The sequence below is a fragment of the Diceros bicornis genome, chromosome 5 (assembly GCF_020826845.1).
Source record: "Diceros bicornis minor isolate mBicDic1 chromosome 5, mDicBic1.mat.cur, whole genome shotgun sequence".
Classification (NCBI taxonomy): Eukaryota; Metazoa; Chordata; class Mammalia; order Perissodactyla; family Rhinocerotidae; genus Diceros; species Diceros bicornis.
The window spans coordinates 29,907,432-29,931,145 of NC_080744.1; the positions used below are offsets into that span (position 1 = coordinate 29,907,432).

A 23,714-nucleotide genomic window follows, 5' to 3' on the forward strand; every position below is an offset into this window, starting at 1 on the left:
ATTTTCTTAGATTTCTTATACGAACTAAAAAAGATTTTTATGTCTACCTATTGGGAATGCTGACAATAGATCCACTGAAATTAGTAAATTTTTCCATGTCAAATAAGCCAATTGCAAATTGTAGTTTTTATCATTATCATCCCAAATATTATATATCACTTTTGTAAAAATGTGTAAAATATTCACTGTATTGTATAAACATGTTAAAATTAGTAATTTTCAGGGCTGGCCCAGTGGCACAGCAGTTAAGTGCACAGGCTACGCATCGGCGGCCCGGGGTTTGCAGGTTTGGATCCTGGGCGTGCACCAACGCACCGCTTGTCAAGCCATGCTGTGGCAGCATCCCATATAAAGTAGAGGGAGATGGGCACAGATGTTAGCCCAGGGCCAATCTTCCTCAGTAAAAAGAGGAGGATTGGCATTGAGTGTTAGCTCAGAGCTGATCTTCCTCAAAAAAGAAAAAAAAAAAACCAGTAATTCTCCTCACTGGAGTTGACTTGTTTCAGAAATTTTATGACATATGTATATTTTGTTCTTCAGCTTTCAGGAAAAAATTCAAAAAAGTATTAAGTCCCAGACATGTCATGAACTAAAATATGAAATAAGATATTGAAAAATAGGAAAATAGAGGATTATCATAGATGAGATGTTATATGCAAAGTCCAAGAAAATCAACTAAACATTTCAATTATTTAGACAGTTCAGTTTACTGACTAATTCCAAGTAAATATATATATATATGATTGTATATTTTCTTCATATCACAAATAATAAGGAAATATAATTGAAAAGTGACCTTTCAAAATTAAAATAAAATAATATAATTCATAAGTTTAATACTTTCAGTACCTACTAAAGAATGTTATAAAACATTACTGGAGGACACAAGAGAAGACCTGAATAAGTGCAGAAAGAAACCATATTCCAGAATTAAAAAGTACAATATTGCCAAAATCATATTTCTCCCTAAATTAATGCATAAGATGAATTCAATTATAATTACTTAGTGTTCATGTTGTTTGATAAAATTATTCTAGTTAATAACAATGAATAACTGAGCTGGTTTCAACATAATTTGAGGAAGAATAGTAACAAGAGTATTTATAGAATAGATAGATATTAAAATGTAACATAGATTGACACTAATTGAAACAGTTTCCTACGGGATGAATCGCACAGGCATTATGCTGAGTGAAAGAAGCCATGCTCAAAAGGCCACTAACTATGATTCCGCTTATGTGATGGTCTACAAAAGGCAAACTCTAGGGGCAAAAAACAGATCACTAGTACCAGCACCAGAGAATGGAAAGAGGGGTTGACTACAAAGGGGCACAGGGGAATGAGGGGGTGTTGGTGAAACTCTCCTATATCGTGATCGTGATAGTGACATGACTATGCATTTGTCAAGACTCACAGAATTGTACACGAAAGAGAGTGATTTTTTTTTCTATTGGTAAACTGTACTTTAAAAATGAAAAAAAAAGATGCTTGATACTGGTACTAAGAGTTGATTGTAGGCTTCTTGGAAGTGTCAATCATCCCTTCCTTCTTGTGAGTTCTGAATCAATTTATAAATAGAATCAGGAAAAAGGAAGAGACTAACATCAGTGTTATTACTGGTGAAGTTGTATTGGACTTGCAACCCCAAGTCTTTGTACCACTCCCCTTCAGTTTAACCCTGGAACCCACCCAAAGGGAGAGCTTGCAGAGCAAATACTTAACCAGGCAGAGGCAATGGTAACTCTAAAGTGCACATACCTCTTTGAGCAGGTAATCCTGAGAGGAAGACTATTTCAGATGAGTTTCCAAATCTGCCCCTAGAAGGCAGGTTCTAATCCGGGCTCTGAGGTTTAACACCAAGAACAGTAACAGAGAACTCTGTGTGCCTGTAGGCCACTCTGAAAGAGCAAGACGGTAAAATGCTGAGGAGCTCACGCTCAGTCTCTTTTCCAAATCTTGATGAGCTATAAATTATGTCTCATACCAAGGAGCGGAGTGAGTGAGCGGTATAAGGAAGGAAGTGGCAGAAGGAGAGGAGGAGCTTTACTTGTTAATATTATGAGGGTGAGTGTTTCTGTACTGTATATTGAAGGCAGGCAGCATTTTGAGAGAGGGCAAAAATGATTCCTCCTAACAATAATGGTTGACAAATTTCACATGACAAAATGAGCAGGATAGATTATATTAAAAATAGTGGTGTGGAGAACATTAGTAACTCTTTGGGGAAAACACTGAGTATTTAGTAATTTTATTCTGAGTTAGCATAAAAGCAATTAATTACAAATAATTTATATCACCAATTTGTTCAGCAAATTTTGAGCCACATAAATTAATCAGCAATGTCCTTTTAAAAACAAGCCTCTAGGGCCGGCCCCGTGGCTTAGGGGTTAAGTGCGCGCGCTCCGCTGCTGGCGGCCCGGGTTCGGGTCCCGGGCACGCACCGACGCGCCGCTTCTCTGGCCATGCTGAGGCTGCGTCCCACATACAGCAGCTAGAAGGATGTGCAACTATGACAGACAACTATCTACTGGGGCTTTGGGGGAAAAATAAATAAATAAAATCTTTAAAAAACAAAAAAAACAAGCCTCTAGATTGTTTTAAACCTATGCTGCATTTCCATAAGATGCGCTCAGAGAAGAGATATCTCTGGCTAGATATAATTCAACCTGCATACAAAATGTTTCATCTAGAAAATTGGTTGCTCAGCATAAAACAATTAAGGTTAATTTGAGGTGGTTTTTATGTGGAAAATGACCTACTGATGTGCTGCTGTCACAGTATTCAATGTTTTATTTTGTAGGTCATAAATATGATAAATCCAATAAAGGATATAAAATTCTCTTTGGATTTTGGCTGAATTTAAAAGACAATGGGCATCTCTTCCCATAGCCAGTTGCCTTAAATTTCCTTTTGTCTTTTATTCAGTTCCAGGCCTAGCTGCCTAGATTACAAAGAGGAATATCATAGAGCTGAAATGGAAGAGGTAAACTTGGAACAGAAGCAGTGCAATGTACTAATTTGGGCAACAGTCGTCTATGCTTTCTTTTTCTTTCTGTCTTTTAACTTCAGTATCGCATATCTCATAGTTCTGAATGCAAAGTAGTGCCCCTAGGTCTTCTATTATATGATCAGACTGCATTTGCCTACCTCCCTATCTCATCTTTTGCCATCAAACCCCATACCCCAGCTGAATGAAATTATGCATAGTTCCTCCAGTGTGTCCTGTTGTTTCATGCTTCCATGCATTCTCACATATGCTGCCTTTGTCCAGAATGTCTTTCTTCCCTGTCTAGCTGATGCTTAATATAAATGCTTCCTCCTGGAAGCATTCCTGGTCCCTGCCCTGATTTAGATGCCACTCCTCTGCACTGCCATAACACCCTGCGCATCCATGTAACATAATGCTGTTCATGCCACAACACAATTGCAAGTTTAATTCACTCACTCCATCCATAGGCTGTAAGCTCCTTGAAACCCTGGATGTATCTTCAGGTACTTTGTAGGCTCACAAAATGTGTGAAGAATCATTAGATGCACTCTGCCTGTGGCAGATGAGTAACTAAAAACTAATACGCGGTAACTAGGGATTACCTACAAAATGCAGTTTTCTAGCACTCAACAGTCATTAACCAGAAACTTGGCTAAACAACTATGTGAGGTGTCATCTTTGTGCATTTTCTAAATGCAAGTTACTGATAATAATAACAACAACTATAATAACAACAATAATAATGCATTTTGTAAGGATTAAAAATATGCTAAAATAATAAACATATAAAGTTTTTATGGATAAAGAAACTAATTCACAGAGAATTTCTTCCTTTTGCTCAAATTTGCATTAGACAAAGTGCTGAAGGTGGGATTTAAACACAAGCCTGCCAAACTATAGATGTCATGCTTTTAACCATTAAAGATGACAAAAAAGGGGATTCCTTTTTAACATTTATACCCAGTATTTCCTTATGCATAACTTGAGGTACATTAAAAGTTCATTCCTTAATAATGTCCAAAGAAGAGATTATCTTTTCAGAAGTGTCATCTACAAAGTCTGTTTTGAATTTATATGTCGAGTCCTTATCTTCTTAATGGCTGCTTTTACTTCTTGATTCCTTAATATATAAATAATAGGATTTAAGAGAGGTGTGAAAATTGTATAAAACACAGAAAGAATCTTATCTACAGAGTATCTGCTGAAGAGCCATACATCAATAAAGACACATGGGGCAAAGAACAAAGTCACAACTGTGATGTGTGCTGAGAGAGTGGAGAAGGCCTTAGAGGAGCCATTAGCAACGCAATGCCTAACTGAGTGTACGATGACTGTGTAGGAGACAAGCAAGAGGAGGAAGCAGACCAGGGACAGGAGACCACTGTCAGCAATGACCAGGAGTCGTAGAATGTAGGTGTCCTTGCAGGCAAGTTTGATCCCAAGGGGAAGGTCACAGAAAAAGCTGTCCATAACATTGGGACCACAGAAGAGCAAATTCAACATGAAAGCCATTTGACTAGATGAATGCAGAAATCCAACTGCATAGGAGAATAAGAGTAGCCCAATGAGCACTCATGGGTTCATGATGGTCATGTAATAAAGAGGATTGCTTATGGCAACATACTTGTCTATTGCCATGGCTACAGGCAACATCATCTCACTCCCACCAAGGAGGTGCATGAAGAACATCTGAGAATAATGTCCCTACCAGGAGATGGTCTTCTGTTCTTGGAGGAAATCCACAATCATGTTCAGGGTAGCAAAAGAAGCCAAGACCGTATCAATGCAGGAAAGATTGATAAGCAGAAAATACATGAGTGTGTGAAGGCATGAGTCAAAATCACAGTGACCATGATGAGGAGATTTCCTAATACAATCCCAGCATAGACCACAGAGAATTCTAAGAAAAATAAAATCTGAAGATTTTGAGATTTGGAAAGGCCTAGCAAAATGAACTCAGAAACCACTGAATAGTTCGACCTTTCTGTGTTGTCAACTTTATGCCATAATATCAAAATCAGTGAGAATAAGGGGCAGGACAATTGTGTTTACAGAAAGGATGGTTCATGTCGATGTCCAATTTCGCTGCTCAGACAGGATGCCTGAATTTACAAGCACCTCCTTTTGGGAAATTTACCTTTGGGAAATTTTGTTGGCCAGTGATTTCCTAAACGGCATAGAGAAGTAACCAAATGGTCAGTAGAATTCAGAATATACATTTCTGAAAGACAAAAGACAAAACAAAAAACAGCACATGAAATCATAATTGTATAGGTGGTAAACGTGGAATCAGAAGACTTCAATACAACACTTAGGTGAGCACCTCATTGGGCAGCATGGGACAAGTAACTCTCCTTTTGGAGGTTGAGTTTACCCCTCAGTAAAAAAAAAAAAAAACGGACTACCTGATATTGAATGCCTCTTTGTGCTACAAAGATCTCTATGGATAAGATAATGATCATGGTCAGTTATATATTCACAGAATAATATTGAGTTTTTAACCTGGAAATGATAAATGTAGAAAATATATCCAGGATTCTCAAGAGCCATGTTTTGAAATAGATTCTGGTAAAGAACTATAAGTTAAAACCTTAAGTCTTAAATGTAAGATTTTAGGTCCTGAAAAATGTACCTCTTCTTTTCTCTGCTCCGTTCTTTGTTTTTCCCCTGCTCCATTCTTGCATCTCTCTCTCACAGCTCATTCTAGTATCAGTGATGGTCACTGCACACTTTCTAAGAGTCAAACTTTCTCTCTCTCTCTCTGTGTATATATGTATGTGTGTGTATATATATGTATATATGTAATTTATTCACTCAACATTTAACATTATTCACATCAAATACCTCATCTAGGATTTTAGACAAGGAGTACAAAAGATGCAGAAAGCCCACAGCCGAATGTAAGTGAATTTATTTTATTTTCAGTTTGTATTCATTCATTCGCTTATTATAGAGGATTGCTAGCTGGCTTGTGTGTGTTTATTTATCACAGTCTTCAAAATCACAGGTTGAGGTAACTGATATAAGTTGGTAAAAGAAATACAGTTCTTTCAGTGTAATCATCTAAATTTATGCCATAACCTTGTCATCAGCACATGTTTATTGCAAAACTGGTTTTACTGGCTTTGCTTTAAAAAAGTTACTTTCAGCATTAGTGGTTTTTACAGACCTCCTTTAGTAAATAAAGTATAGCCTTCTTTTTGTGCCATTATTACTTACCAGAGAGGGGGAAAATACCTTCATATGCAGGTGCTTTTGTGAATCCCAGGAATAGGCTTGCATCTCCTTTTCCTATATTCCCATCAATTTCCTGCAATTTACTCTCCCAATCACCAGAAACAGAAAGAAGCAGCATGATAATGCTGTACACTCTGTTTCTTCGAGACAACCCCATGGGAACATTTATCTAATTGGAGGTCTATTTTTCTCTATGTAAACATATCCTTTGGCCAATTTCCTACTCTGAGAATCTTGCATTGATATAAAGTACTAAATTTCATCAAGTACGTAAAGTTATTAATTTCTATGTCTAGAAAGGTTATAGCTCCTTTCATTTTTATGTCTAATACTTTAAGGATACATACTAATGCTTCTTGAAATCTAATTTTTGAAACTGCATTTAAAGAGAGCAGGACAGTTTTCAGATATACATGTAGTTTATACACATTCTTGCATCTAGAATAGTGCATGACACAAATATCTGTTGAATGAATGATGAATGAACTTTAGAATGTATATTCAGGATCTAGATTAAAATCAGTTATAAAGCAAAATCCACAGAAGCTAGAAACTTTAATTATCTTTATTTTAAATGTCAAATTGGATGTTGAAGCATTTGTAAACAGAAATTGAATAACCATTTTTAAATAAATTAGTTAGAAGAATGTATTTTCCTTTAACTTACTTAAAAACAATAAAAGTAGCTTATACTAATAAACAAAACAAACCGTGTCACATATAACAGAAGGATAACTAACTGTTAACAATTTAACAATTTCCTGAATAGCTTTCGAGAAAAATAATACACACGTTAGTAAAGTGTGTGTATCTGTGTGTTGTGGACATTAGTATATGTTTACATTTAAATCGTTTTTATTATGACAACAATGTTCATGCTATATGCATAGTTATTCTCCTTGAGTTTGTCAATGTGTTAAAACATATGATCATATGAGCACATAGAAATTTATAGCTTTGTTTGGCTGTATAGATCCATTTTGTAGATGATGTATAATGTAATTTCCCCCACAAATACAGTTTATTTTTAGGAATTTAGCAGTATAAAATTCCATTTTCGTCATATCATTGTCGTCTTAAAAAAAAACCTATATTTACACACCTACTTTATCAATTCCCAAATTTTCCTACGCTTTCACAGTCAGCCCCCCATCCATCCTAAAAATCCAAAACTGTTTTCTAATATTGCAAAAATTCAACTTCTGTTTCAATAAGAACAACTTCTTGGTTTTCTGCATTCTTCATACATTATCATTATTTTTTTAATCCCTGCTTGTTGTCTTCTTTTTAGCTGGACAAATTCCTCTGTCCATATATCCAAATCCTTCAGGGTACCTCAAGGCCTCTCTTCTACATAATAAAACTTTTCCTATAAATATGAGACCCATAACAATTTCCACTGTATTAGTGGTCCATTTCATGTGTTCTACCACTCAGTTATTTTCCAAGGATATCATGTGCATTAAGTATTAATATTCTGAAATAGAAGGAACACTAGAACAAGAGTTAGGAATATCTGTTCTAATCGTAGATCTCTCATTTCTAGTGTTGTGATTCTTCTTTCCCCAAATCATTTTTGAGCTTCTTGAAAATAGACAAATTACTCTTATATTCTTCACAATACATGATATGAAGGCCATCAATAGAACAGTTGATAGAGCAAGTGAGTGAAAGTAGACAAATATTTAACAAGAAAAGTTTAATTAAAAAGTTTTTTAAGGAATGCAACTAATGATATACGACTATGGAATAGATTTCTTAAATGCCAAAGAATTTTTCTACTTTTTATTTCTTTCTGTTTTTACATTGTTACTTGCACTAATCTATTATTTTCCTTTAAAAGACATTTTCATATATAAATTTTTGTTTGTTTGTTTTTGGGGTTTTTTTTTGTGAGAAAGATAGCCCTGAGCTAACATCCATGCCAATCCTCCTCTTTTTGCTGAGGAAGACCAGCCCTGAGCTAACATCTATTGCCAATCCTCCTCCTTTTTCTCTTTCCCTTTTTCTCCCCAAAGCCCCAGTAGATAGTTGTATGTTATAGTTGCACATCCTGCTAGTTGCTGTATGTGGGACACAGCCTCAGCATGGCACGACATGTGGTGCATCGGTGCATGCCCGGGATCTGAACCTGGGCCGCCAGTAGCAGAGTGTGTGCACTTAACCGCTAAGCCATGGGGCCGGCCCCACATATATAAATTTTTAACACTAAACCTTACATGCACACACATTCTCACACACACACATCCTCATACACACTCTTCATGAATGTGAGGGGCCAGGGGAAGAGAGATAGAGAAAAGAGAAAGATTATGTTTTCAAAGGGATCATTTTGATTGTCTGCCTGGCATCCCCACTTCCTGCAGAAACTAAGTTCCTTAGCTTTCTTTTTACTGTGAAAAACTGTCAGACTATTCTAAAATGGCGGAGGATAAAGATATATGAACTTTGAAAGCAACATTTTAATTCTAATGCATAGACTCATGTGTAGTAAATATAATTGAATTGAGTATTAGAAGATGAAATTTATTCATGGGAGATTATAGTCATCAAAATACAAAGATAAAAACAAAATTGATTGATCTTCTTGTTGCTTGATCTACAGAGAACAAAATTCCAACTACTTGAGAACATATGAATGATTTATTCTATTAAAGTTTATTTTTTTAATTATTTTTAATCTTAATATAGAAGAATATGAAATAAAAGCAATTATAGTTTAGGTCAGATTTGCCGAAAGTCATGTTATTGTCCACATGATACTAGTCAATTTAGCTGATTTAAAAAAAAACAGAGTAGGATAAATTGATATATTAAATCTGGTAGATTTATAAGCACAAGGGAATAACAAATTTCTTTGAAAACAAAAGTGAAGATTCCATTCAGCCAGTTACTTCTTCTTGAGTAATCACTGTTTGGCATGGATTGGAAATGCTATAAAATTTTGATGGTGATGACATTGACATGATAAAGTTTAATATGGAAACTCTTTAGCAGATGGAAAATAAAATCACTTGAAGTGTATCAAAGTGTACTCAACTTATTTAATTTGCCCCATGTTGTCACACTCATAATGAGAATATGCTATATTTGTATGACAACTAGAATAATGCCTTCTAGAATTCTGTAATTTTATCACATTGTTCAGCTTCTAAATGACTTTTCACATTTAATTCTACCTATGGGCAATGTGATTAAAAGCCAGTATCCAGAAATAATTCTATATTGTTTTAGAATGTTCCCCATGACTTACCAGTTCTACGGAGTGTTTCAGAACATGGCTTGACTCAGGACACATTGAAACTTGGAGAGCTTCTCTTTTCAAAAATAGTGGTAATATCCTTAAAACAATGACAAATATGAATATTTTCTCTGAAAAAAAAGGATCATAAATATTGAGAGGGTAGTAACAAAGAAATGATGTATTTTGAGACCTAACAATACCCAATTGACCATCAAATACCAATGGGAATTATTAAAGATGCCATCTTGATTTCTCTGAATTATAACAGAGGAAATTCTTTTCTGGCATTGCGTAATTATGGAAATTGATATGTTTTACTTATGGACAACAGTTAAGAGGAGTAATATAAAACCACTGTCAGGTCTGGGGTGTTCTAATATGAAAATTCACTCTCAGAGTGTTAAAAAGCATCCATCAGAAAAACATAACTAACATTTATTGAATACTGACTTTAGGCCTGGTGCTATTTTAAGCACAACTTGGCCTATCAAAACAGAAGACATAAATATGTAAAGCTTTTATATTATATTTCATTTTATATTTATTATATTTTATATTATAAAGAGTAATCACATTTCCCCCTATTTCCTCATTCCCATCTCCAATTCTAAGAAACTTTTCCTGTGGAGTATCCTCTTTGCTCTCGGTCATATCCAACTGAAAAATACATTTAGTCAATAATATTGGCCAGTTTTATGCCTTTGTCCACTCCTTGAAGTAACTTCTAATTTCCTGTTTCAGTTTTCAATGAGATCACTGTTCTAAGAGTGACAAGAAATGTGAAATAGCCATGTAATCCAGTGTTTTTTTGCTCATTTTTGTGTATTAATAAAAGCGAAGTGCCTTTCTCGATCAGAGGAATTGTATCCACACAAAGTGCACTGATAGACTATCCAATGTTATAAATCTTTAGTTGTCTTCCTGGTGATTGCTTCTGTTAGAGGATAAGCAAATCTTAGAGCTGAACAGGTGTCAATTCTATTGAATATCCACTTTAGACCACTGGGGTTTCTGGAAGGAGTCCAATATAATCTATTTTCTGGTTCTGCACAGGCACTTGTCTTCATAGAAATCTGCCTATAATCACATTCAGATTTTTTTCCCCCTATGGACACTGAGTTCTGACGAGAGTAGTGCCTTTAGTGGGTGTGAGAGAAGTATGTCATCACTAAGCCCTTCTTTTCTTTGTTTGCATGTTGCTGTGGGGGATCAGAATGGGTCACTTCAAAATATGTCTCTTTACCTTGATTATTTTCAAGGACAGAAGACTGTGAAAGAAACCTTAACCTCCACCCCGCTAACTGCGTAAAAGAATTTAAGATAGAGGGCCTGTCCCAGGACAGGCCATCACCATAGATAACTCTGGGTATGGATAGACTGGGAGCCCATTCTTGTTAAAGCTCTTAAAACCAAGTAAAAGTAGAAGTCACCCTTTGTAAGAGACATTTACAAGGGAAATTTCCATTTGTAAAGGTATCTACCTCCCTGTACCAGGAAGAAGGGGGAATGACCTTATCTCTAGAAACTCTTATCAGTACAGAAGGCAAGAACTTAAATCTGTGTACTCTTGTTTACTGTGCTTTTCTGGTAATCTCCCACAGGTAACTTCCCCCTCCCCCAACTTCCTCCTTGTCTTTAGCTGAATATACTTAAGTGAGCAGCCTAGTCAGAATGGCCAAGCTACTCAGCTTTCTTTCTGAGTTTCTCCTGTGTATACATGTTATTAAACTTTGTTTTATTTTCTCCTGCTAACCCACTTTTTATATTATTTGGCCAGCCATAAGAACCTTAAGGGAAAGAGCGGAGGCATTCTCCCTCTTCCCCAACATTCCCATGTCCTTTTATTTCATGATCCCAAGTAGCTGGTTGTGGGAATCCCTAAATTATCTGACTTAGACTTTAGCATTCCAATCTCCTGTCTCAGCACCAGGTCTTTTTTTGGGTGGTTTATACATGACTTGTCTTAATCTTCTGCTAAGTTCCCCTAAAGGTTTCCAAAACTGAGTGCTCAAGACAAGAGTGGTTTATTTTCCATTATCTAGGACCAATTTACTCGACAATTTACTTGCAAGACCACTAGGATAAGAGACTATCAACATGTAAAGACATTGAAGCCCTGAGCCTAATTCCTCCTGCAGTGCTAAATAAGGGGCACTTGACAGGATCTGTCATGCAGATTTCCCTTTGCCTTCTTCCTTCTGATGGTGCTCAGGGCAAGCTGCCCCAGGAAGCACCACTCTGGTATGCGGATTATTTCGAGCTGAAGACAATAAGGACTCAGAGAGCTCAGGAAAAATATTTGAGTTTCCCCTCCCAAACTGCCTAAAGAATTTAAAACCAAAAAAAATCTGTTTTAGGAAGGGGTTATTATCATGACTGCTATAAAAGATAATTTAGGATAGAGGTTACAATAGAAAAGGCACCAACAAGCCCATCTTATCCGGAGTCCTGTCTCTCTGGCCACATTCTTTGGATGGCCCTGCAGGAGTTGCCAGACAATCATTTACATTTATAAGGGAAATCTCCATTTGTAAAGGTATCTCCCTCTCTGTTTGGAGAAGAGAGGGGGGGTGAGCTCATTTCTAGTAACTTATCAATGTGGAAGATAAGGCCTTGGGGCTGTATAATAAACCTTACTCTTGTTTACTGTGCTTTAGTGGTAATCTCCTGTAATTGACTCCCCCACCCCCAAAATCCTCCTTTGTCATTGGCTGAAAATGATATTTAAGACGAGAATTTTTGCTATTGTGTTGAGAAACGCAGTGTCCCTGCTTTCTCCCATGTATACATGTTATTAAACTTGGTATTATTTTCTGCTAACCTGTCTTGTTGATTATTTGGCCAGCCAGAAGAACCTTAAGGGAAAGGGCAGAGGGAGATTAGCCCTCTTCCCCCGACACTTCAGAGTTTTGCTGTCGTCAGAACTTCTTGTGGGTGATTTACAAACAGCAACATGGCCTTCGTTCTGATTATATGCAGTTATCCTTTATTCTATTAGTGTGATGAATTACAATGATTACTTTTCAAATGTTAAGTGAACTTGGTCATGATACATGTTATATATTTGATTTGTTAAAATTTTCTTTATAACATTTTTCTCTATGTTCATGATTTTTCATATCTTTTTAGATTTTCATATTCTTTTTAGGTCTAATATCAGATTTGTTACGGACTAGTACAGTGAAGTATTCCTTCTTTCTGTGATAGAATTTATGTTATCTCATTCTTAAATATTTGGAAAAAATTCATCAGTGAAGCTAACTTTTCCTTATATTTTTTATAGAGAATATTTTAAATTGTGGTTTTATTTTTTTTTAATAGATATACAACATGCACATTTTTTCTTCTTTGGTCAGTAATATAAGTTGTGGTTTCAAGAAATTTGCTTATTTCATCCAAGTTGTCAAGTATTCATAAGATTTGGACAAAAAAAGAGTTAAAAAGATACTTCACAAAAGGGAATATTCACATGGTTAATAACCATATGAAAAGGTGTTCTACATCATAATAATCAGGCAAATGTAAATTAAACCACAATCAGTATTGCAACTTACCAAAAAATTGCTAAAATTGAAAAGGCTTGAGAATATCAAAGTCTGTTCAGGATGTGGAACAACTAGAACTCTTGTACATTGCCGGTAGGAGTGTAAATTGGTACAACCACACTAGAAAATCTTTGGCAGTTTCTAAAAGAAAAGCCTACCACATGATCCAATAATTTCACTCCAAGGTATATACCTAAGAGAAATGAATGATTATTGTACATAAGAAGTGTACAGGAATGCTTACAGCAGCTTTGGAAACAGCACATCAACCCCTTTTACAGATATGCTATTTTATTAAGAGTGTCGAGGCTATGAATGTGTGAAGTAATCAGTGTGTGACGTTATCAATTCAGAGATGGCAACAACAACAAACTAGTTTTGGACGCTGTTGACCAGGCTTTTCACTGAAATCCCAACATAATTAGACAAAACAGTTGGTTGTATAAGCCATCTCTTGACATAATAAACACTTCAGTCAAATGTGAGAAATAAGAAATTAGTCAGATGTTTGGACAGCTAATCTTTGACAAAGGAGCCAAGAATATACAATGGGGAAAAGAAAGTCTCTTCAACAAATGGTGTTGGGAAAACTGGATAGCCACATGCAAAAATATGAAAGTAGACCCTTACCTTATACCATACACAAAAATTAACTCCAAATGGATTAAAGACTTGAATGTAAGACCGGAAACTATGAAACTTCTAGAAGAAAACATAGGCAGTACGCTCTTCGACATCGGTCTTAGCAACATCTTTTCAAACACCATGTCTGACCGGGCAAGAGAAACAATAGAAAAAATAAACAAATGGGACGACATCAAACTAAAAAGCTTCTGCACAGCAAAGGAAACCATCAACAAAACAAAAAGACAACCTAACAATTGGGAGAAGATATTTGCAAACCATACATCTGATAAAGGTTTAATCTCCAAAATATATAAAGAACTCATGCATCTCAACAATAAAAAAACTACCAACCCAATTAAAAAATGGGCAAAAGACCTGAACAGACATTTCTCCAAAGAAGATATACAGATGGCCAACAGACACATGAAAAGATGTTCAAAATCACTAACTATCAGGGAAATGCAAATCAAAACTACAATGACATATCGCCTCACGCCCATCAGAATGGCTATAATTAACAAGACAGGAAACAACATGTGTCGGAGAGGATGTGGAGAGAAGGGAACTCTCATACACTGCTGGTGGGAGTGCAAACTGGTGCAGCCACTATGGAAAACAGTATGGAGATTTCTCAAAAAATCAAGGATAGAACTACCATATGATCCAGCTATTCCACTGTTGGGTATTTATCCAAAGAACTTGAAAACACCAATTTGTAAAGGTACATGCACCCCTGTGTTTATTGCAGCGTTATTCACAATAGCCAAGACTTGGAAGCAACCTAAGTGCCCATCAAGAGACGAATGGATAAAGAAGATGTGGCATAAATACACAATGGAATACTCCTCAGCCATAAGAAACGATGAGATCCAGCCATTTGTGACAACATGGATGGACATTGAGGGTATAATGCAAAGTGAAATAAGTCAGGGGGGAAGGTCAAATACTGTATGATTTCCTTCATTAAGTAGTAGGTAATAACAACAATAAACAAACACATAGGGACAGAGATTGGATTGGTGGTTACCAGAGGGGAAGAGGGGAGGGAGGAGGGTGAAAGGGATAATTCGGTACATGTGTGTGGTGATGGGTTGTAATTAGTATTTTGGTGGTAAACATGATGTAATCTATGCAGAAATAGAAGTATAATGATGTACACCTGAAATTTTTACAATGTTATAAACCAATGTTACTGCAATAAACAAAAAATTAAAAATAAATAAATAAAAAAATAAAAAATAAAAAAAATAAATTGGTACTGTTCTCTTGACTTTTATTCAGAGGATAGGATTGAAGGAAGAGATGTTTACGGCCGTCAAAGCTTTATAAGAAACCCTCTATAATAAGTTAAATACAATATAATTAATTTTATCTGGCATGTTTCTAAATTCTTCTTACTTTGGATCTTTGAAAATTCAATGGTATTGTTACTGAAACCAAAGTGGGTTTGCTGGCAAGTTAAATCAGACTCTCCACCAGAAGTAGTTGTCTCACAAAGTAAAGTATATTTGCAGCAAATAGGAGACTGTGCATAATCATTTCCAAAGCCATGGCTCTCCCTGAACAAAGGGAAGCCGGGACCTTTTAATTCAGATGAGGAATTAATATTCAAAAGGGAGAGGTGGATATTCTCTTGCTTAGGATCAGTAGGAAAACCTGCTTCCACATACACTGTACACTGCAGGTTATGGTAATAAGGCCTAAGCTCCTCCTGGAGAGATTTTAGCATTAAAAATAAGGCAAAAGTCATGGGCTTAGCTCTTGTGGTGAGGCTTGTTCTAGTTCAGGGTGGTTGGTGATTGCATCTCTTTAACACACAAAAGGAAAAAAAACAATTTGGAAAAACAGTTAAATACTTCCAAACTCACCCTTGAGTTCCTCAGGGCAATTAGTTGGTGACAGTATCTACATTTTAAATAAACAATGTTTATATCAGTGTCTGTACATGGAAACAGGGGTATATTGTTTGGTTGGCAATGCCTATTTCTCTCCCTACTTTATGGGGAAAAGCTACACACTAAAGAGATTCTGAATAATCTAGCCTGCCATATGCACGGCCTTTTAATTGCTGAGGGAATTCATTCGTGAGAAGTAAGGTTTTCCTGGGGTCATTAATTGACACAATTCTCATGTTGTCTTATGCAATTTCAAAATAAAAGGGATTTCTCCTTTATTAGAATTAGAACATAAAAAAAGAAGATTGAAGAAAGTGGGGGCAAGTGAAAAAATCCTAGAAGGGTCTGAGTGACTTTCAGTAACAATTTCCAAAGCAAGTAAAGGTATGGAGAAGAAAAGTTATTTTTATGCTTGTACTTTATTAAATGAAATATTTATTTAAAAAGAATTTCCCCTTTCAAAAGTGAAACATGTTTATTACAGAATATTTGTGATATATCAAGAATTATAGAAAAATATAACCAGATATGTAATTCCACAGTCCAAAGTAAATCACTATAACATTATATTTTACTGAAATTAAACTCTTTTTTTCACATATTCAAACATCATTTATATATTCTCTTAAACATTTTATATTTTATCTTGGCTTATTTTTTATGCAGAGCTCTTAAAATTTTCCTATTGGCTTAGAAGAATTTGATATTAAGGACATATATATGTGGCTGTTTTTCTCCAGTTCAGCTTTTATCTCTTACAATTTCCATTGTGTTTTGAGATAATCGAGTTTGCTCATCTTCACTGAATAAAATCCATTAACCTTTCTTCTGTGGTTTCTGCCTTTGGCACGATCCTAAGCCAATATTATAAAATATAACAAAGCACGTATATTTACTTATATATTTGTCCTGATCTTTTACTCTTTCAATTGTTATTGTTGAAATGTTTAAAATATTTGAATTTATTTTCTTTAAGACTGTGTAGCTAACCAGCCTTATTTACTCCCAAATAACTGCACCTTTATCCTGATGGTGCTCAGGGCAAGCTACCCCAGGAAGCACCACTCTGGTATGCGGATTATTTCAAGCTGAAGACAATAAGGACTCAGAGAACTCAGGAAGAATATTTGAGTTTCCCCTCCCAAACTGCCTAAAGAATTTAAAACAAAAGATCTGTTTCAGGAAGGAGTTATTATCATGACTGCTATAAAGATAACGTAGGATAGAGGTTACAATAGAAAAGGCACCAACAATCTTATCGGAAGTTCTGTCTCTCTGGCCACATGCTCTGGATGGCCCTGGGAGGAGTTACCAGACAATCATTTACAAGGCAAGTCTCCATTTGTAAAGGTATCTCCCTCTCTGTATTGAGAAGAGGGGGGATGACCTCATTTCTATAGACTTATCAATGTGGAAGGTGAGGCCTTAAAATGAATAATAAACCTTACTCTTGTTTACAGTGTTTTAGTGATAATCTCATGTAACTGACACCCCCACCCCCAACATCCTCCTTGTCTTTGGTTGGACATGGTATTTAAGACGAGAATTTCTGCTATTGTGTTGAGAAACGCAGTGTCCCTGCTTTCTCCCATGTATACATGTTATTAAACTTGGTATTATTTTCTCCTGCTAACCTGTCTTGTTAATTATTTGGCCAGCCATAAGAACCTTAAGGAAAAGGGCAGAGGGAGATTCTCCCTCTTCCCCTGACAATCCTAAACAGCATATTTTTAACATATAACTCAATATCTGAACTCTCAGGTTTCTTACCTCTATTTGTTATTCTGTCTATTCTTATGAAGATAAGGTATCATTTTATTACTTTAGCTTTATAATACACTTTAATAATATAAGATAAATTTCTCTCCTTCATTGTTCTTCTTTTCAAGAATTTTCCTAGTAGTTCTCAGAGGGTACTTTGGAAGGGCTGGTGGGATAAGAGGGTGGAACACATCTTCCTGCCTTTCTGGGTGAAGGGGCTTTGTCAAAAGTTGATATATGACTTAGACTATATTTCCAATTTTGGTTATCTATAATAGATTGCCAAATCCATAATTATCAACCTTAATTTTCAGTGCTGCTTCAACTCTGTTTTAAGTAGTAGACGATAAACCAGCACAACTAGTTACTCTCACAAGCTTCAAGTTATTTATGTATTATTTTTTAAATTCTTTCATAGCTATATGTAAAATAAATGATTCTCTGATTTGAAGTCCTTGGAGCTAAATGCCAACTATATTTTTGGGAGTATTCATCTAGGGCTAGGATCTAATTCAATGTTATTAAATTTTATAGAATTTGAACTTATAAAAATTTGAATCTGCATTAAACCCTATAAACTAATATACTAGAGGTAAGCACTCTTGATAGTTTAAGGAATTTATGGTTCTCTGAGATTTGTATAAAATTTATATACATGTGCATAAATTTTCATTAAAGTGTCATAATAATCTGAATAAAATATAACATTTTAAAATTTAATAATATATCTTGCACATTTTTCCATATCAGCATGTATAGATTTTTATTTTTAAATCATTCCAGTAATGATGGGCTTTTGGGGAGCTTTCCAATTTTTGATTATTAACAACAATGGTACAGTGAGCACTTGTGATCATTTTTCTTTGAAAACTTATACTATAAATCCCAATAGAAACTCCTCCATTCAACTGTTGCAGAACTTTTAAATCTAAGATATAGTGCCAAATTTCCCCCAAAAAATATTGTGCCAATATACAAAAAGTAGTATATGAGAATTCTTAAACTCCATCTCACATGCTGACCAAAATTGAATTTATTTTTGAATATAATAGACAAAATTATGTATTTTGTTATTTTAACTTGCATTTCTTTAGTTACCGATAAAGTCGAGCACTTCTGTGTTTCAAGATATTTGCAGTTCTACTTTCTGTGAATTGCCAATTCATATGATTTCCCAATCATTCCATTGTTTCTTTAATCTTTTCTTACTAATCAGAGATAATATCTCTTTATTTCATTTGTTGACATTTTATTCTCATCTCTTTTTTATATTCACTCTTTTTATTTTTTCTTTCATAAAGTCATATCAGTGAGTCTTTATCTTCACGTAGTTTTTACATCGTATCTAAGATATTTTTATGAGTTCCATTATGTTAAAATATTTTCCCACGTTTGCTTTTACTAATTTCACAGTTTTAATTTTAGAGATGTAAATCTTTTACATCCCTGAAATTTATTTTCAAATGAGAGTTGGGAATCTGATCTCCCCATCGCCAGTTGCTAATTAGTTGCCCCATTATCATTTACTGAATATTTTCCTTACTGATCCAAAAACCCTCTCTAGCATACATCGTATTTACATATGTTTGTGTCTAGGTCTGGACGATACTTTTTGTTGTATTTTGCTGTCTCATTCTTTCTGCTCTGGGTCCTCACTCTTTGAAATGCTGTAACTCTATAACCTTGTGGAGTAAGTTGTGCATGAAGGCAAACACCACTGTCACATGGCAGAGTCATACATCAACAAGGCAGCATTTAGTGGGAAAAGTTATAAGCAAACATTTAGCAAAGTTCCTCCTCCTCTCGTCATCTCATGGAGAAGCATACAGGGGCTGGGGTACTGCTGCCTGCAGCCCTGTAATTTGTCCTAGGAAAGTGATCTCACCTGCTACCTAGTTTAATTTTTAAACAGGCAAACCTGAGAACAAACTCAGAAGAAAAGATTAAAATGTCAAACCTTAGAGACTAAGTAATATAAATTTTGAAGCCAGCTTTTTAGGAGAATATGATAAAGCCAACTGCTGGCATTTATTGATAGTGTGGAATTCTGACATCAGGAAGAGCCCCTTTCCCAAAGAAGAGTTACCAGCACCCGCTAACTTATCACAGCGCAACCCTCCTGGCTCACCAACAAACAGCTCTTTTTGTCTCTCCACAAACGTGTTTTATTATGTATGTTTTATTACGTAATTTGATATTTTCACTTTCATTAATTATTTTCATATTCTTGAGCCAACATCAAAATGTCTTGTTATATAGCTTTATAGTAGGTCTTGGTATATTGTAGTATAAATCCTCTAGCTTTGTTCTTCAAAATTGCCTTGGTTCATCTCAGCCTGTTGCATTTCAGTATACATTTTACAATCAACTTGTCAATTTTCAAAACACTCCTGCTAGGATTCAGATTGGGAATATGTTGAATATATACACGAATTTAAAGATAATCAGCATGTTTACAATTCATAAACCTAATACATCTATTTATTGGATGTCTATTTGGTTGTCATTTTTAAATTATTATATCGTTTGCCTATCTACCTCTTTAATATTGCTAATTATATCAAGAGATTTCATAATATTGAACCATTTTTGCATTTCTACAATAAAAGTAGTGGTTAGAATGAGAGCTAAAAAAAATACCAACAGGGGCCGGCCTCGTGGCATAGCGGTTGAGTGCACGCGCTCCACTGCTGGCGGCCTGGCCGGGATCCCAGGTGAGCACAGACGTACCGCTTGTCAGGCCATGCTGTGGCTGCATCCCATATAAAGTAAAGGAAGATGGGCATGGATGTTAGCGCAGGGCCAGTCTCCCTCAGCAAAAAGAGGAAGATTGGCATGGATGTTAGCTCAGGGCTGATCTTCCCCACAAAAACAAAAACAAAAAAAAACACCATTTGTGAGGAAGTGACAATATAATGTTGTACATTTGTAAATTTGTTGAGAATTTGACATTATTTGATTAGTTGAAAGTGACCTAGTAATTCTAATTCTAATAATATAATCTTGAAAAAGTCTTTCACATGTAAATATATATATACATATATATTAATTGCACATTTTTATAATAGCAATTCATCAGTAAAAATAGATTTTTGTTTGCAGAATGTTATTGTGACAAGATATAATTTATTCATTTTTTATAAGCCACGCAAAAAAGTAAGATGGTAAGTGAACTTCACCTCTGCCAGTATTTCCTATTTTATTTAAAAATTGTGAAGCAAAATGATAAAAATACAAATACTTGTTAATTTTGAATAAAAGTATAGAGATAAATTTATTATATTATTCTTGCAGGCCTCTGAATTCTTAAAGCATTTCAAAATATTTTAAAACTACACTGTGTTGGGGCCAGCCTGGTGGCGTAGTAGTTGGGTTCATGCACTCTGCTTTGGCAGCCTGGGGTTCGCGGGTTCGGATCCCAGGCCTGGACCTGTATACCACTCATCAGGCCATGCTGGGGCAGCATCCCATATACAAAATAGAAGAAGATTGGCACAGATGTTAGCTCACGGCCAACTTTCCTCACCAAAAAAAAAAAAAATCTACACCATATCTACTTATTTCTATTAATGAGGTCTTCAGTGAGATATAAACTCTTTTATGTTTTTTCCTTTTTTTGTGTGTTTTTTCCAGGTCTCCCTTACATTTGTTGTGTTACTATCTTTCTTAGATATCTAGCATATATTTTTTGATATCTTGTTTCAAAACTTCTGGCTAGCATTATTCATGTTTAAATAGGTGTCATTCCACGTGAGTCTGCTTTACACAGCTAGAACAACATAAATTGTTCCCTGTAAATTCCCCTTTGTTTACCAGAGCTCTACACTTATAATACCCTTATAAATGATATAAATGTTTTAACAGATCTGTTTGGACTTCAGTTGCTTGACAGAGAAAGTGAGTTCAATGAGGAAGTGGGAAGCCAGGAGCAAGCATCCATTTATGCAATCTCTCAGCACTGTACTTCCCAATCTACTAAATTCATAGGTCCAGAGGTAAAGTCAGGACCCCTGGGAGAAGACCCAAATATTTGGAGGCTTCTTCTGCCTTAGGGAAAAAGGTGAGAATCCATCTCAATTTGACCAACCATACATTCATGTGTCTCAAAGACTCAGTGTTTATCATCTCTGCTCTTCTGACTTTCAGCAGCAACTATGGAACTGACTCCTAGATTGTCAATGTTCTATATTCCATCTACTCAACTTCATTTTTCTTGATCCTGCTTCTCAATTAGAAAAGCATTTGGCCCCTCCTTCGTTTATATGCCCCTTACTATTATGTAATGTGGAAACAGTTTTCAAGATGGAAGGATCCTCTTCTTTGCCTATGGAGGACCAATAAATCTATTTCTCAAATTCTAAAAAGGTAGCAGGAAACTTCCATACTCTCTCACCAATTGAAATATTCACTTTCCTCAAGATTAGTGCAGATGTGAGTTGTATATGGAGAGCTTCAATTTTCTTCACACGTCTTGGTTTAAGGCAAATGTTCCTCATAATCTCTGCTCAGAAATTGTCTATTTTTTAATCTTTGGAATTAGTGTTGTCCAATACTTTTGATTCTTTTGCACATTTCAGTGGATTTTAGGAAACAAATTTTAGTGAATATGTATTTCACCTCTCAATTTTAACTCACAGACTTCAATCTGTTTTGTTTGTTTTAGGTAACATATGCCAACAGCCAAACAAATGGAAAAACAAAATCACTCCATGGTGTCTGAGTTTATTTTGTTGGGACTCACAGAGTTTCATGAGTTACAGATTTTCTTTTTCTTGTTTTTTTCCATGATCTACATAGCCATTGTATTAGGTAATCTCGTCATTATCTTTGTAGTGAAATTGGGTCCTCAATTGCACTCTCCCATGTACTTTCTACTGGCCAATCTCTCCTTTATTGATATGTCCCTGGCCTCTTTTGCTACTCCTAAAATGATCTGTGACTTAATTAGTGAATATAAGGCCATCTCCTATGGAGGCTGCATGGCCCAGATGTTTTTCCTTCACCTTTTAGGTGGAAGTGAGATGATGTTGCTAGTAGCCATGGCAATTGATAGATGCATTGCTATATGCAAACCCCTCCATTACAACAATCTTATGAGCCATCATGTTTGCATTGGACTTGCACTTCTCTCCTGGTCCACTGGTTTTGTGCACACTATGAGCCAAATGGTTTTCACAGTGACTTTACCATTCTGTGGCCCCAATGTCGCGGACAGGTTTTTTTGTGATTTACTTCAGGTGGTCAAACTTGACTGCACCGACACTTACATCTTGGAGCTATTAGTCATTTCATTCAGCGGACTACTCTCTTTGTTCTCTTTCACCTTTCTGTTCATCTCCTATAGCATCATCCTAATTGTTGTCCGGCATCATTCCTCCACTGGGTCTTCCAAGGCTTTGTCCACTCTTTTAGCCCGCATTACCGTGATGCTACTGTTCTTTGGACCTTGCATCTTTATCTATATATGGCTGTTTAGCATGTCTCCATAGGTATGAGCCTCTCTGTATTTTATACAATTTTTACTCCCCTTTTAAATCCGATCATCTACACATTCAGGAATAAAGACATGAAGAAAGCAATAAGAAAAATAACGACTAAGCATGTGAGTCCCAGATCAACCTTTTAACTGAAATATTACAATCATCAAAGGCATCATCATTGATGTTGCCATCATCATCATCATCGTCTTCCAAAGACACTGAGGTATATGATTTTGTACCAAACATAAATCACATTTTGGGAAATGAAAATCTTTCCCTACACAAGCATAAATGCAATAAAACATTCTGAACTGTGCATCCAAGTACAAACCATTCCAATATAATATGCATTTATGTTGTAATTTTAAGTTTTTCTATAAATTAAATTAGATTTTAAATATCATTTTTTGAGTTCTAACCATGTGTAAGTCACTTTGTCTGTATTTCTTCTTAACTTTACAACACTGAAAATAGAGAATATTATTTACACATTATCAATAGAAAACTGAGATTATAAAACTTAACGAACTTGCCACAGAAATTGTAAGTACTAGACCCAGAATTAGGTTCTACATCTAACTACAAAATCTATGCTTTTATAACTAAAAATATTTTTGTATCTAAATTTTAGTAACATTCATAAATTTTTGTTTCCTGTCCCCTTCTTTACATGTCATAGTTCTCAATAAACAAATCTTTCCAACAAGAGGATAAAACAATTTTCCATTCATCCGAAAGTAAAAAGTCACCAGCCATTTCAGTCTCCGTGTCCTTGATTCAATAGAAAAGAGTTTATTAAGCCAGCTAAGAAGATTGATCCCAATTATCAAGGTGTCCTAGGATGGCTGTTACACAACAGGATAGGGAAGATCACGGCTGAAACCCAAGTGATTCTCTATTGGTGCCTCATGGTATTTGCATATCAAGTAGTAAAAG

General features: G+C 35.5%; 1 protein-coding gene and 1 pseudogene across 1 annotated transcript; one reads left to right on the top strand and one right to left on the bottom strand.

Annotated features, from left to right (window-relative positions):
* Window positions 1–4,039: 4,039 nt before the first annotated feature.
* On the bottom strand, window positions 4,040–6,383 carry LOC131405531 (olfactory receptor 4K13-like; annotated as a pseudogene).
* Window positions 6,384–21,986: 15,603 nt separating this feature from the next.
* Window positions 21,987–22,924, top strand: LOC131405344 (olfactory receptor 4K13-like). The gene is given in 2 exon segments (XM_058540405.1): window positions 21,987–22,773; window positions 22,776–22,924. Coding segments are annotated over 2 exon segments (936 nt in total).
* The last annotated feature ends 790 nt before the right edge of the window (window positions 22,925–23,714 follow it).